This window comes from Harpia harpyja, chromosome 10 (assembly GCF_026419915.1).
Source record: "Harpia harpyja isolate bHarHar1 chromosome 10, bHarHar1 primary haplotype, whole genome shotgun sequence".
In the NCBI taxonomy this organism is placed as follows: domain Eukaryota; kingdom Metazoa; phylum Chordata; class Aves; order Accipitriformes; family Accipitridae; genus Harpia; species Harpia harpyja.
Window position 1 is genome coordinate 31,158,676 of NC_068949.1, and position 13,870 is coordinate 31,172,545.

At 46.5% G+C, this 13,870-nt stretch overlaps 1 protein-coding gene across 4 annotated transcripts in view; it reads left to right on the forward strand.

Annotated features, from left to right (window-relative positions):
- Positions 1 to 13,870, forward strand: part of FBXW4 (F-box and WD repeat domain containing 4) — a 63,942-nt gene that overhangs the window by 16,645 nt on the left and 33,427 nt on the right. For all 4 annotated transcript variants that reach the window (XM_052798740.1, XM_052798739.1, XM_052798737.1 and 1 more), the window contains one exon: positions 1,573 to 1,667. In XM_052798740.1, the coding sequence (XP_052654700.1) occupies positions 1,573 to 1,667 (95 nt within the window). The remainder of the gene's footprint in view (positions 1 to 1,572; positions 1,668 to 13,870) is intronic.

The window sequence follows — 13,870 nt, forward strand, 5'->3', positions numbered from 1 at the left end:
GGGGCAAAAGAAGACTTAAATGTCTCTTTCAAAGTTTTATAGGAAGTGTGTGGTAACAGGTAAACTATCTGACAGGCTGCTGAGCAGCATGACCGTGTCTATTCTCATTGGTCCCTCTGTATGGGTGTACTCCTGGGTAGAATCACTCCCAAGTAGAGCAGTGCTCAGATGCAAAGGGCACTGTTGGTGATGCTTGTTGTCTCCTGGAAATGATGCCTTAATGCTGCTTTGTCTCACACTTAAGCAGGGCTGCTTCTCTCTGTTCTGTGGAGCCTCTTTGCTAGAACACCTTCTTGCTGCTTCCCTGGCAGCCGGAGGACAGACCGCCCTGACCTTGAGAACAAATTCCTAAAGGCCAGAGGGGAATTTAAGGCTGTTTTTCTTGGAGCTAGTGTGAGATCTTGCCCACCCAGTGGTCCCCACAGCATAGGCTCTAGGGATGTTCATCTCTTATTTTTTATCATCTCTTTTGTAGGCTGCCTTGTTTGTGTGAATGAGACTCTTGGAGGGTGGAAGGGAATCCCTACCAGCCTTTTAAAGGGGCTCTAAGTGTCTAAGCTATTGAGGGCTCTGCTGAGTGTTGATTAGGACTAAGCCCTGAAGAGCTGCTAATGTACATTCCTGTGTGATAGGTACCAGATAGCATGCTCTGAGCAATATTTTTAACCTGTAGGAGATAGGGATGCCTTAAAAGAGTTAAGCTTTTCTGCTTCTTTTGCTGACACTAGGTGCTAAATTCCCCCGCTGACAAGAATAGCCTGCAATCCTGGGCATTATCAACAAACAAACAAATAGGGCACTCTCAGCTTTGAAGTCTTGAAGTGAAACATTGCAGTTGGTTACAGGGAACTGGGGGGCTTGAGTCCTGTGGGCCAAGAATGAAGGCAAGGTGGAGAAAATGAGGGCCACAAACAGAGGCCCCAGCAAGAATCTGGGGGGCTTTATTAGGACCCAGAAACAAAGGGGTGTGTGTGGTGAACTGGTGCAAGGGGATGTGCATGTATGTGCTGATGGGGGAGGGAAGAGATTCTCTCACATTGTCAGTGAGCAAGGGGGGCCTATTTGAAAATAGCCTGGGGTACATTTAAGAAAATTGGTTGAAAGGGAGTGGGTCTATAAAAAAAACTATTTTACAGGATAGCGAATGATTAATTTTATAGATAATATGAATGGAAATTTTTCAGGGATGGTACAAAGTCTTCCCATGCTGTTCAAGAGAACGGCAGAGATTTGAACAAATCCCACTTCTTGTTTATTTAACTACAGAAGATGAGAAGTGTCTGTGTTGAGTGCTGCCCTAGAGAGCATCTGGTGATGGGGGTACTCCCTCTGTTACCAGTGGGATGGAAGGTCATACTCATAAGCTAAATCTCTGTGTAACTTAAAGTGCTTGTTTCTGCCAGTGATTGAAGGCTCTGCTCCTCAAAAATAAGTAATGGAAATTCAGGGAGAGGATCTCAGGGAAGGTGAGCATGGCAGTTTTGGCAGCTTTTCCAGCACAACATTAGCAGCGTGCGTCCTACCTTCTGCACCTTCTGGGTGATGTGGCATAACGTGCATCTCTCTCTTTAGGTTTGGTCCCTGTCCGCGGGCAGAGTTGGGCAGTGTCTACATACAGTGCAGACAGAGGATCGAGTGTGGTCCATTGCTATCAGCCCATTATTAAGGTAACTGAGATCTCTTTATTCCCAATTTCCAACAGAGAAGTAAAGGAGTTGATAGGCTGTGTGTCCACAAATCTCTCTGAGGCACCAGTGTGACATTTCAGGGACTTGATTTGGGTGGAGGCTGATCAGGTACTTGTGCCTGCAGCAGGAACTCAGGGAAGAGCACGTGGTCTTTGTTCCCCATAACAGTGGAGTGATTAGCTCATAAAGAAGCTGTGAAAATGGCCCTGTGTTCCTGTTACTGTCTCAGGTGGGACCTCTTCGTTCTTACTTGTAGAGCAAACTCTCTGACTTGCTAATTAGAGCCAATGAGCTGCATCCTCTTGAGGCTTTCTGTACTGAAAAGATGCCAACTTGTATTCTCATTCTCTGGCAGAAGATATGCCAAGCAAAAAGGTCCCTGCTTGGGAGCTGTGTGCAGTGGTTAGAGCTCGGTTTCCTTTGAACATGCTGAACTGGGAAAGATGGAAGTGGAGTTCAGAGATGAGGTTTTCCAGCCTCTATTGCCTGTAGCCCTGTGCTTCTAGTGCAGGCTTAATGTTACAACTTCAGCATGGGAGGCAAGGGCAGTACCTACACCAGCATCTTCCAGGGTGTTTTTCAAAGTGCTCCCGTTCTTGAGGAGGTGAAAAATCTGAGAAACTTAAACTCTCGCTGTTAAAATCTTACACTGACCAGCAACAATCTGTCTCTTTGGTTTACTGTTAAGCTGGTCTTCCGCATGCAAGAGAAATTCTTCCTCAGCCTTCCTCAAGGAAGGGGGGAAGAAGAGCTGTTGTTGCTGCCCATGTGATATCTGCAGGTAGTGAATTTTAGGCTTGTGCAAAACCAAAATACTTCCCACAACTGCTGTCCTCATTAGATTTCTAAGCTTGTTTTGCAAGCAGCAGAAACTTAGTGGTACAGAGCTAATGGCATTATCAGGGAAATGACCCTCGAGGCCTGCTATGATTTTGCCATTCCCTCGTCACATTGCTCCAAGTGTTTGAGACAGATAGTATTTCTGAAGAAGTACCATGTGCGTTAATGCTGCTGGAAGAAGTTAAGACAGAAGCCCTTTGCTGCCTTCTGTGTTGCAAGGGCCCCTTTTCTAGCAGACAGACTCCAGCTCTAGCACCATGGCTGGTTAGAGCCCAGTGGCATGCTGCTTCCTACTGCTAAGTGATGACCTACTGAGGTGGCCTCTTGTCAGGACAGCGTTCCTCTCCCTGGTGTGCACGCTTGTGCACACTCTCTGTCACAATATTTACCCACAGTCTCCCCACCCCCCCCTTTCTTCCCTGCAGGGTGATAAATGGGAGGTGGTGGAACAGCTACCCCATGAACAAGTGGGTTTAAATTGTGCACTCTCTTTTTTTTTTTTTTTATGAGACTGTGGACTGTACCAGCCTCCCCCGCTAGCCCACCCTATCTCCCCCCCCTTACCCCTCCATATTTTGGGGAGGGGGGGTGGAGAATTAGAGCCAATTAGCCACATCATTAATTCTTCAATTTGACGGCTGATATAGCAGGGCCTGAAACACGCTGCTGACCTCGTATAATGGGAACCCTGCTCCTTAACATATTGACGATGGGAGAAGTTAATTAAAATTCCACAGAGAGAAGGTGTCGGCTAACCTATAAACCTGTCCCTTCTCAGAACAAATCACAGCCATCCTAGAAGAGAGAGAGGATCAGAGCAGGAGGGCATGTGATGGGGGAGGGCCAGGGCAAGGGGCAGGGGAGATGAATTTTTCACTAATAGGTTTTATTGCTTGCTGTCTAATGAGGGTGAGTATCAAGAAGATAATATCTGGTTTCTAGCAAGGTCTGCTTTGGGGAGCTCTGTGTTTTCTGTTTTATTTGCAAGAGCCCATATTTCACCCGTAGGCATTCCCTATGCACTTGGGTGTGAAGCCTTTCCTCCCTTGCAGTCCCCATCCTTCTTGCCAGAGTTTGGATGCGTTTGTTCCTCAGTGAGGCTGAACATGGCCTATAACCTCCACTTCCTCCTAAACATTTGACATGCCCTTCCAATTCTCCCTTCTCAGTTGTGCTGGTGTAAACTGAGAGCTCCTCCATAAGAACAGATAGTTCTGCTGGTGTGGAACTGCTGTAGAATCAGGCTCCAACCACCTACATATTTTGGGCCATTGTTGCTGAGAACCCACCAGCTCTCTCTACTATGTGTCCATAGAGCTCAGGAGCAGCTCAAAGCAGTTGTGCGTGGTAGGCTAGGAGCAGGGAGGGCTCCTCTAGCTCTAGCCATTGGAAAGTGCTTTGGAGAGGCTGTAGTTTCCTGACCTGGAGGTTTGCCAGGACTAAGACTCTCTAGAGTAGTCAGGGTTGTATTCTTACTGAACCTCAGCTGTTAATGGGCAGGATTGAAACTTCTCTTCTTGCTTTTCAGTGATAACTCCCTCTGTGTGAAGCTTCCTTAGAAAGTATCCCATGCACTCCTGACCCACAGCTGGGTTTTCTGCTGTGTCTGCTGTAGGTCCTGCTCTGCTGGACTGCTGGTCTAGTGGACAGTGCCTGTAAACTTCAGAGACCTGTGCAGCTTCTCTGGCTTCAAGCGTCTTTCCTGGGTATTCTGCTTTGATTTGCCTGTGTCACTACAGAGATCATCCTGCAGATGTGTTGAGCGAGGGAGGAGGCTTCCTTGCTCTTCATGTAGTGATGCTGGGCTGGATGCTTGGAGGATCTGCAAACAGAATGATGCCTGTTAGGGAGATTAAGTAGGGTAAAAGGCAGGAAAAGGGGACCAAGAGTACTGGATCTTCTCTTCTTAATGTGCAGGGGAGAACTGTGCTTAGTCCTTTGTATAACCTTTTCAGCCATGGAAGTGCCTTCACATTCATGTGTGTTATTGGAGCTTCATTGCTTTGGGGATCCCTGACAGTGCCCTGCAGGGTAGTGGGGATGGGGAGGGAATTGTGTTCCTTCTGGGTTTTCAGCAGGTCTTCTGCATACCTGCACTGGTCAGTGGGCTTGGGACAGCAGGTCCCATGTTGCCTGTCGCATCAGGGACTAGAGAAGAGTCTGAGAGTGTCCTTAAAATAGGGTGCCTCAGCTTGCTCCAGCAACTGTTTTAATTGGTCTCCAGAGCTGCTGTTCTCCATGGATTAGTAAAATGCTGTACTTACAGAGAGGCTGTGTACCCTAAACCATGTTTCTTAGCTGCTTGTAATCCCCTTCCCCCCGAGTTCATTTGCCTTTTGAACTCTGCATCATGCAGATGTTAAACTTTCATTTACTGGTGCTTACTGCAGTGACTTATGTGTGCTCAGGGACCAGGGCAAGCCTGAGTGCAGTGGACCAATTCAAATGTGCAAAGTGAGGCAAACCCAGGGGTTTCTAGTGGAATAGTGGCACCACCTTCATGCTTTGTGATTCCCTAAGGTGGCAGTAGCCAGGGAAGAGAAGTGACCACTGTAAACCATTTAATTTGAGGGATAGGTTTATGGAGAAAACGAGGTCTGATTGCCTGGCATTTATGGCTGCAGAAACATAAGGCTTATGATATATGTTGTACTACTGAAATGTTCCTTTATTTAGGGGAAAATTTGTTGCAATTTTTTTTCCCCTAATGATAGAGAAGCTTGTAAACTGGAGGGGAAAGAAAAAAGTGGACCTTGCTGTTAAATTCATTATTAATCTTGGATTCAGAAGTTCTTCGGTGTTGGATTAAAAAAGTATTCAAATCTAAGATGGCTTCTCCTGCTGGGTCTGGCCACTGGCATTTGCTATTTAAAAATCAAGAAAAGAGATGATGGAGGCACAAAAATGTTTTTCAATATGCAACTACAGATAGAGAGCTAGGAAACTTTTGGTGCAATTTGGGGAAATGTCAGGCAACCGTAATATGCCTTATTGCGGCAGAGACTTGCTTTGAGTGTGTAAGCCTGAAAGATGGTCTCTCCTTTTCCAACTGTGTCATTGGTCTACTGCAGTACATGACCTCTCCTTGCAAATGTTGCCTTGATGAAGTGCAGGTTTACTCCGGAGGGGAGGAAAGTTTGTACCAAAGACTAGCTATCTGCATTGAAGGTTTAATTTAAAGGAAAATGAGTAGTTCTGTGAGCAGCTGAATTTAAAAAGCCAGGCTTGCTCTATCTCTTCTATTTTATGCAGTGTTGTAGTTGAGACTTCACTCCTCTCTTTTAACATGCTAATTTGCATATCTGTTAACCTAATTGCCTCTCCCATGGAGTATTATGGGGAAGTAATATCTGGGGAGACCTCTGCCCCTGTGGACAACCTCAGACAAATTGTAAAACATACCCAAAACTTGCTGGGGGAAGGAAGGAAGAGAAGGGTTACTGACAGGCACCTTGACTGAATGGGCCTCTCTCCATTGGGAACAATCAAAATGATTAATTTTGAGGGCTTCTTTTTAATGGTTATCTGGAAACTTTTTGCAAAAGTGAAACAATCTGATCTTGCAGATTGCATTAGAGCAAAACAGCCCACTTGAGTCAGAGCAACTTTGCAGTGGTTTTAACTGTACAATTGGAGCCTAACGTGCAGCAGTTAAGATGTTTGATAATGTTCCCCTCACCCTCATTTCTTGCTCCACTTTTATCAGCAGATACCCCCTACTGCATATCAAGATGAGCTGTTGGCTGTTTTGACCTAGCTTTGTGCAGTTTCCCAATCTGAGTCTGCTAGGACTTGGGACAAGTAACTGGGTTTTATTCTGGTTTCTGCATTGCCAGCAAAACAGCAAGCAGCAATATGTCCTTGGGGATCTCTGCAGAGCCTGGTCGGTTTGAATAATTGAGAAGGTACTCTGACCTGCAGCTGTTTCTTAAGCAGGGGCAGGAAGAACCTGCTCAACTGTGAGATCCCAGGGTGGACTTGCAGAGTTAGTGGTGGCGTTAACTACCATCTCTTACTGACCTCAGAGAGTGATCTGGATGCAGGTTTCTAGATATATGCAATAGTCATAACTGACTTGGTGCTCTTTCACCCCAAAGCTGAAGAGCAGGAAATGAGTATCAGTTTCTCCCCTCTGGAGCTAAAATGACACCTGTGTCTTATCCATGTGCCCTGACTGTTGCCTTGATGTTGGGAGGAAGACAACTTTGTTTTACCTTCTTTAATTGTGCGATAATGACTCTGTTTGGTCTTTTTCACATGGCTGAACACATGAACATACATGTCCCTTTTCCCTCTCCTCTAGAAACAAACACATATGCAAACGCTTCTATAGGTTGAGAAACTGCAACTTACCTTTCTTCAGTTTCTTTCTTTTGCCCTCTGAAGCTCACACAACTGATGACTTGCTCCCTTTTTGTCACTTTTGACCAATACTCTAATGTATATATTTTCTGTGACTGTGTGAATTGGCTCACTAGTGTTGCAGGCAGGTGAGCAGGTTTTAGGAGGCAGTAGCTAACTGAGTTAGAACCCAGACATCTGTTTCTAATCCTGTGAAGCTGTGTTGCATATTGAAATTTTTTTTTTTTCCTCCCCCTGCAGTTTTTTCTCATCTTTCCCCTTGCTTGAGGGAAAAGTCTGTCTCGGAAAGCTTGCGGGAAGCATCTTTCTTGTGCTGCTTGGTTTGCACAGGAGAATCCATGTCTGTTTAATCGATGTGACAGAAGAAATTTAGTTGAGGGGGCTGGCAGCCTTATGGTTTGAGGTTTCTATTTCCAGTTTGCGATCGTTTTCTCTTCGCTTTTTAAGTACGCAGGGGGAGAAGGTAACTTCACCAGACCTTGGCTGCTGTTTACCTTTGCTTGGCTGTGCAGTGTGCCTTTGTTTTTCCACCTTTGATCAGTGTCCTGCCAACAGATAATTTAGCAATTGCATCCCAGGGTGGAAGTGTGGAGTTAATGTTAAAATTAGGGTTTTTTGCCTTTCCTAACTTCTCTGGCTGATGGAGCAGAGAAGGGGAGAGGGGAGGTGAAGGGGACCATAAATTCTAGACCTGATGATTCTGCTCCTTGTAGAGAAACTAAAGCCTCTGATGTCTCTTCAGCACTTTCATTAACATTTAAATTAAGGGTTTGTTTTTCAGGCAGCTTCAGTCGCAGCCCTTTCATAGCCTGACACATGGAGGCTGTTCTCTTTCTCTCTCTTTTTCTAGCTTGCAAATCAGTGTACAATAGTAATCACTGCTGTATTTTTTTTTTCTGATCTCTCAGGAGGGCAGCGACCTAACAAGCTGTACCAGAGGTTCAAAGAGAATCAGAAATGGAGTGCAAAGGTAGATGAGCAGGAGGATGCCAGGTTTCACTCCTACAATTAGAGCAGTGTCTGTTCCCTCCCCTGCCTTTCAAAGGGCTGCTCTTGGGGGCGGGGAGGGACAGAGAGGGATGGAACTTTCTTGCACGGTGAGAGCCCCAGGTGCAGATGCCTCTAACCAGGCTCAGCTTCCACTGTTACTCCTCCCAGATGAGGCTGGAGGTGTCACTTGGAGGATGCAAGCTCATTCACTGAGGTGGGAAGTGGAGCTGTAGTGTCCTAAGATAGCAGCCTAGGCCCTTTAAAGGAGTGTTGATTCACTCTGAGGACAGCAGGGGGCTGGTCCTCAGTCTGCCATTGGCATTTGAAAGGAGGGCGATAGTGGAGGATATTGCCCTTAAGTAAGAAACTCACCTCTGTCTTCTGTGCTGCAGTGCTGAAGTCATGTCTGCTCTGAGCGCTGCACCTTATTGTAACAGTAGAGGAGATAGCTGGTTTGAAGTGTCCGTCTGGATCTTGGCTTACAACAGCCTAAACCAGGCCATGCCTTGCTGTAGCTAAGTAATTTCTGGTGTAGGAGCTAGTTGGTTTAACATAAAGAAGAAAAAACTGTCTTCCGCCTGCTTCAACAATTATGTAAGAGCCAGGGAACAAGGGGGTAATTTTAGGAATGGCAATGACTTGCAGTGGAGAAGCAGTATAGTAGAATTTATGTAAACATATGAGTCTTTGTCCCAAAGCTCTTTTGGAATCTTCCACTTCTCATCTCCCACTCAGTTGGTCACCACTGGTAGGCTGTTATCTTCCGCGGGCTCTCTGACAGGAGTTGGGGGACTCTGAGTAGCACTGAACTGGTGTCTTTCACAATCTAAAAGTGGATAAAAGGCAGAGGAAGATGACCCCACACATGAGCAAAGTGTTTAGCATAATGAAACCTGCAGCTTGGTTGCTGTGACTGTCACACTGTTCGTGTCTTTACCACCACCCCAAATTTGCTTGCCTTTCACCAAGAGCTTGAACCAGATGGGCTTTGAAGGATGTCAACAGGATGAGAGCAGCAAGCTGGCAGTGGGATCAGGAAGGCTATTCCCTGCCTGGTGGTAGATATGGCGCATGAAGAGGAGTGCCAGAAGTCTCTGGTTCTTCAGGATTGGTCTGAGGTGTGCAGGTGGTGGCCATGATTTATACTGTGTGGCTCTTCTGGAGGACCTAATTCAAAATCATGCCCTTGCTGAAGCCTCCTATGTATGCTGAAAAGTGTTTCTGTTCTGGGGTTTGGATTTTTTTTTTGCCCTTTTGTGTGAACTACCACAGACTGTAGTCTGTCACTTCTTGTGTCACTGTTGTCAGGTTGAAGTATCATATGTAACTGTTCTGTTACTGAGTGTGTGGTGATAACTTTCAGACAGCGAGTGATCCAGAACAACTTTTCAGGGGCAGGTGATCTTGTCCGTGTTCCAAGTGCTCTGGAGCTGTGTGGTGGGATGTACTTCTCTGATCCCATCTGACCCATGCTCTAACTGTTTTGTACCACCCATCTGACTGCTCTGTCACTGCAGATGGGTCCTAACTTCTCTCTGAGAGATTTCTGCATAGTCCTAAGAACTACCACCATCAACGTCATCATAGTATCTTCATCCTGTATAATGCAAGGGGGATTCAGAATGTCTGCTCTGCACTGCTGGCATCAATCCACTCTTCCAGGTGCTTCAGCTTTTGGAGGTTCATAGGTTCCTGCCCACTGAGTTTTTCTTCTTCAGGGCCCAATGTCGGATGGTGCTGAGCATGTTTCATGAAGCCTACAGCCTGCGCAAACCAAAGTTATCAGGAATGGGAAAGAGGGTGCTTAGTACTTGTCACGCAGGGTCCTTGATTGTGACTTCTGAGCCACCTCCAGTGTTGCTCAGTCTATAACTTTTCAATGAGGAAAGCTTTTAGTTTAAGCTCTCCTGAGGTTGGATGCAAGCATGGAGCCCAGCTCGGCTGCCCCAGCGGTACTTGGGACAAGTGTGCTGTGGCACTAACTGGGGTAACTCCTACTAAATTCTCTTTGGAAGCTCCACTGTATTTATGGGTGGGGAGGGTGGGGGGATGCCTGCCCTCCCACCTTCCCCCATGTTGTCTCAAAAGGCCCTGGTGCATCTTTGATTAGGTGTAGGTCAAAAGAATTTCCACATCGTGACCTTAATAACTGGGGTTGATTGGCAGGCGGTCTGGGGAGAGGGAGCAGCCTGTCCCTTTCATCTCCCTTGGTGCCTTGCTGGGACAATGGGCCAGCATATTTTCCTTGTTGTTCCTCATTTGAAAAGGGTCTGGTATCTCTACTAGGTACCTGTGACATGGGGGTCTTGATTGGGGTCTCATAAAGGGCCCTGTCAGTGTGTCCAAAGGCCAGGAATACAAAGGCGATCAGTGGGTGGGGGTCTCAGCTGACCACTGAAGAAGGGAGGGGAGGGTCCTGGAAGCAGTGGAGGGAGAAGCAACCCCTGATGGGAGACCTTAAAGGGGGGAGGGGGGGAGGCGGCGGCCCATTTTTGTCCCGAACTCATCAAGCACATCTGCAGAATTGTCCCAGCCGCTGCCTCCCAGTTTCAAAAGAAAATGATCGTTTGATAAACCGTCCTGATTCACCACTTTCTCACAAGGGAGGGAGACCCACCTTTGACCTCTATGATTTCACATTGGGCCCAGCTCCCCCCCCCATCCAATTGCTGGAGAAACTTTGAAATGCATCCCTTGTGCTCCCTCTCCTTCTCCCTCTTTCCCTTTACTCTGTCTTCCCCCCCCTCTTTTTTTTTCTCCTCCTCCTCTTCCCACCACCCCCACCTTCCCTGCTCTCCCGCTTTGTAAAAAAGCAGGCGTACTGCTTTGGAGTTTAGGCAAGTAATTAGTAAAATCTTTTCTGCAGTACAATAAAACCACAGCGCTTGGCCTGCATATTCCCACAATTTACATACTCGCGGGCATTCGAGAAAACAGGTGGCATTCCCAGTGCATTGCTGCCTATGAAAATAATTTGGAAGGCAGGGAGGGGAGGGTGCTGGGACCCACTCGCTCCTGTGAGCTATAGGAATGTGTATGAATATATTAAAATGTTTTCACACAATGCTTGTATTTTCCAACGGGAAGAGGCATCTTCTGGATGAAAGGCGGCTGGCCCAGACACAGGCCTCTTCCAAACGCTCTTTCCCACTCGGGGATTGTTCGCATAGACCAGATAGAGAGGGGGCCTGAGGGGGGAGGAAAGGGCAAGGGTGCTATCTGTGAAGAGTAAATCTTTGTGTGCTTCCTACCCGCTCCCTGTTTGTGGTCCCAGAAAGTCGAGTTATGAGGGAGTTGTGTCTGTGGAGGGGGGCAGGAGGGGGGATCATCAGGACTTTCTGCAAAAGCTTTTGGAGGCTTTGCAAACGTAGAGAGGAAATAGCTTGTAATGGAGCATATAGCTCTCTGACTGACAGGATTCAGGGGCTGCAGCAGGAAATGACTGAGAAGGAGCTGGCTATCTTGGGCAGTATTAGCAAAGTGCCTATTAATAACAGAAAACACTCTTGTAGTACTTTTCCAGCTTCATCTTATTGTCCAAGAATAGGTTGCTCAATGCTTGGCCTGGGCAATGTATCCAGCTGTTCCTCTCCTTTTTCCAAGAGGGTGGTTGTTCCAGGCTGTGCCACAGGTGGAACCCAGCAGTTCCCACTCTGTTTCAGTCAGGGACCACTTAGCTGCATTGCCTTCAAAGAGGTTCTTTGGGTGCTTTCAACTTGTAGGGTGTTGATAACAGATGTGTGGTGAAACTTGTGTCTAGAGAATGTAGATCAGGGATTTCCTTTCTAATGGACAAGAATTGAAGGAGAGAATTGAAGTGAAGGGAGGGAGAGGCTGAACACAAGTAATGAATGTCTTGGATTAGGAGCAGGGTGTGCATGTAGGGAAGACCCAGGGTTCAGCTCCAGGGTTACTGTTTTGTTTGAGAATACTGGGGCAGGCTGCAAAGGGGCCTCGTCAGAGGAAACAGAGGTAGATTGGTGGCTGGATTTTTATTTTTATTTTTTAAATAATATTCTTTTGGTGAAAATGCCCTTTGAAATTTTTATGGGAAGTAGTGTGGCACCAGCATGGTGATCTGGATGCCTGTCTCATATGTGCTACAGATATAGCCTTTGTAGGAAGCTCTTCTGGGCAGGCATCCTGTCCAGATGGGTTCTGCCCTGAGGATTTACAAGCTTGCCCGCAGGCAGCCAGAACCACGGCAGCACAAATTTATGGATGCCATGAAGAGCTATTCCAAAGGCCATGCTACCCAGCTCAAGCCTCTGTTCTCCTGAAGGAACTTATCAAAACACAGGCTCCCCAAACAAGGCATAACCCATTCAGAGAGGCGGGGGAAGAGTTTTACTGAGACTTTCTCCTCAGCTAAGCCAACTTTCCTTGTCCTTTCTGACAAGACTCTCTTTGTGACAGGTGGGAGAGAGTGCATTCCCCAACCCTGCAAGGAGCTAAACAATTCAGTATCTCAAAACCTTTTGCAAAAGGGTATTCTTGCATGGCAGCTGTTCCTAAAATGGATCTGCAGAAGTAGCAAAGCTCTGTAATGCTGTTTCTCCCAGCTCGCCTGCACTGGTCGTACTGGTGTTGGTCATGGTGCAAAGGTCTCTAAGCTTTTGTTGGAAACAACCAACAACCCAACTGGCAAGAGGGCTTACTTTTTATTTTTAATTATTGTCTTCTGAATTCCCTGCTCCTCCCCTTCATCCTTCTGCATTTCTTAAAGAGGCAGTGGAGGGAAAAAAGCTTTGGTTTTTGTTTGGGAAGGGGGTTAGGAAGGGCGACGTGGCCCCTGCAACCTCTCATAGGGGTGTCTTGTCAGGGCGCGGCATGAAGGGCACAAACAGATCATAACCTTTAAATGAAAATGCGATGGAGGGGAGAGATGAAAGCAGTGAAACAAATTAGATACATCTAGAGGGGGTGGTCAACTGGAGAAAATTAGCATTTCTTCCTAATTGGAGTGCAGGGCATTCCATTACAGGGTTTCATTACAAGGAGGGAAGCACTGGGCCTCTTTGGGGTATTCCCCCTTGTCCTCAGTTCTTCTAAATGTAAAAAATATATTTGGAAGAGGACAGAGAAAGGACTGAATTTACCAGAGTGAAGGTTTCGGACTGCTGCAGGAAGAGGCATGATAGTGAAGCACCAGTTCTCTGTTTATTAAGAGAAGAAAGTGATGATTGTGTGCACATGGAGTCAGGTGCTAGTCTTAGTTTTCCTGAAGGAAGCTAAAAAGTTTACAGAAGGCTGCAGGTGATGGTACCTTTCTGATGCTAGTACTTGCTGAATCAAATTTGTAGCCTGTATCCAAAATGCACTAGTTTGTTTGAAGCATAGGGATGTATGTTTTATGACTTAAGATCAGTGGAGTCAATTCAAGCCTGCTTTACACTGCATATCAAGTCCATGCTGTGAAAAGCACTTGTTCAAGGCATGTCTGTCTGATTCTGCCTCTAACTAGAGCTGTTGTATCCAACAGGAATTTAGAAATATCCCCAGGAAGGCAATGGCCGACTTCCAGTGTGGAACATCTTGTGGCTGCACTGGGGCTTGTGCATAGCATTGTGGTCCAAATAGCTTGTGCCAACTTGAGAAACAGTCATGCATGGATGTTCTTTATATGTGCATCTTTATGTATAAATGGGTGCTAAGAATAACTTAGAGGGAATTCAAGGAACAAGGTTTTGCATTGCATCTTTGGATTAGGAGTAGGGGGAGACAGTTTCTTTTTTCCAAGCAGGGGTTGGATTGTTTATCAGTCAGGACTCAGGAAAGTGGGGGGGGGGGAAAATAAAAGCAGACTTGCTTCAGGTGTGTGGTATGCAATGTATGTTGTTCTGCCAATCTACAGTTACAAAAGTTCTTGTTCCAGCTCAGGAAAGGGAATGTATAGGCATAGGAATATAGATTGTAGGAAACTGCTGAAGGAAGGGTCCTGCCTGCACAGAAGGTGGTTCTTAGCAGAGTGGGAGGATGTTTACAGCAGC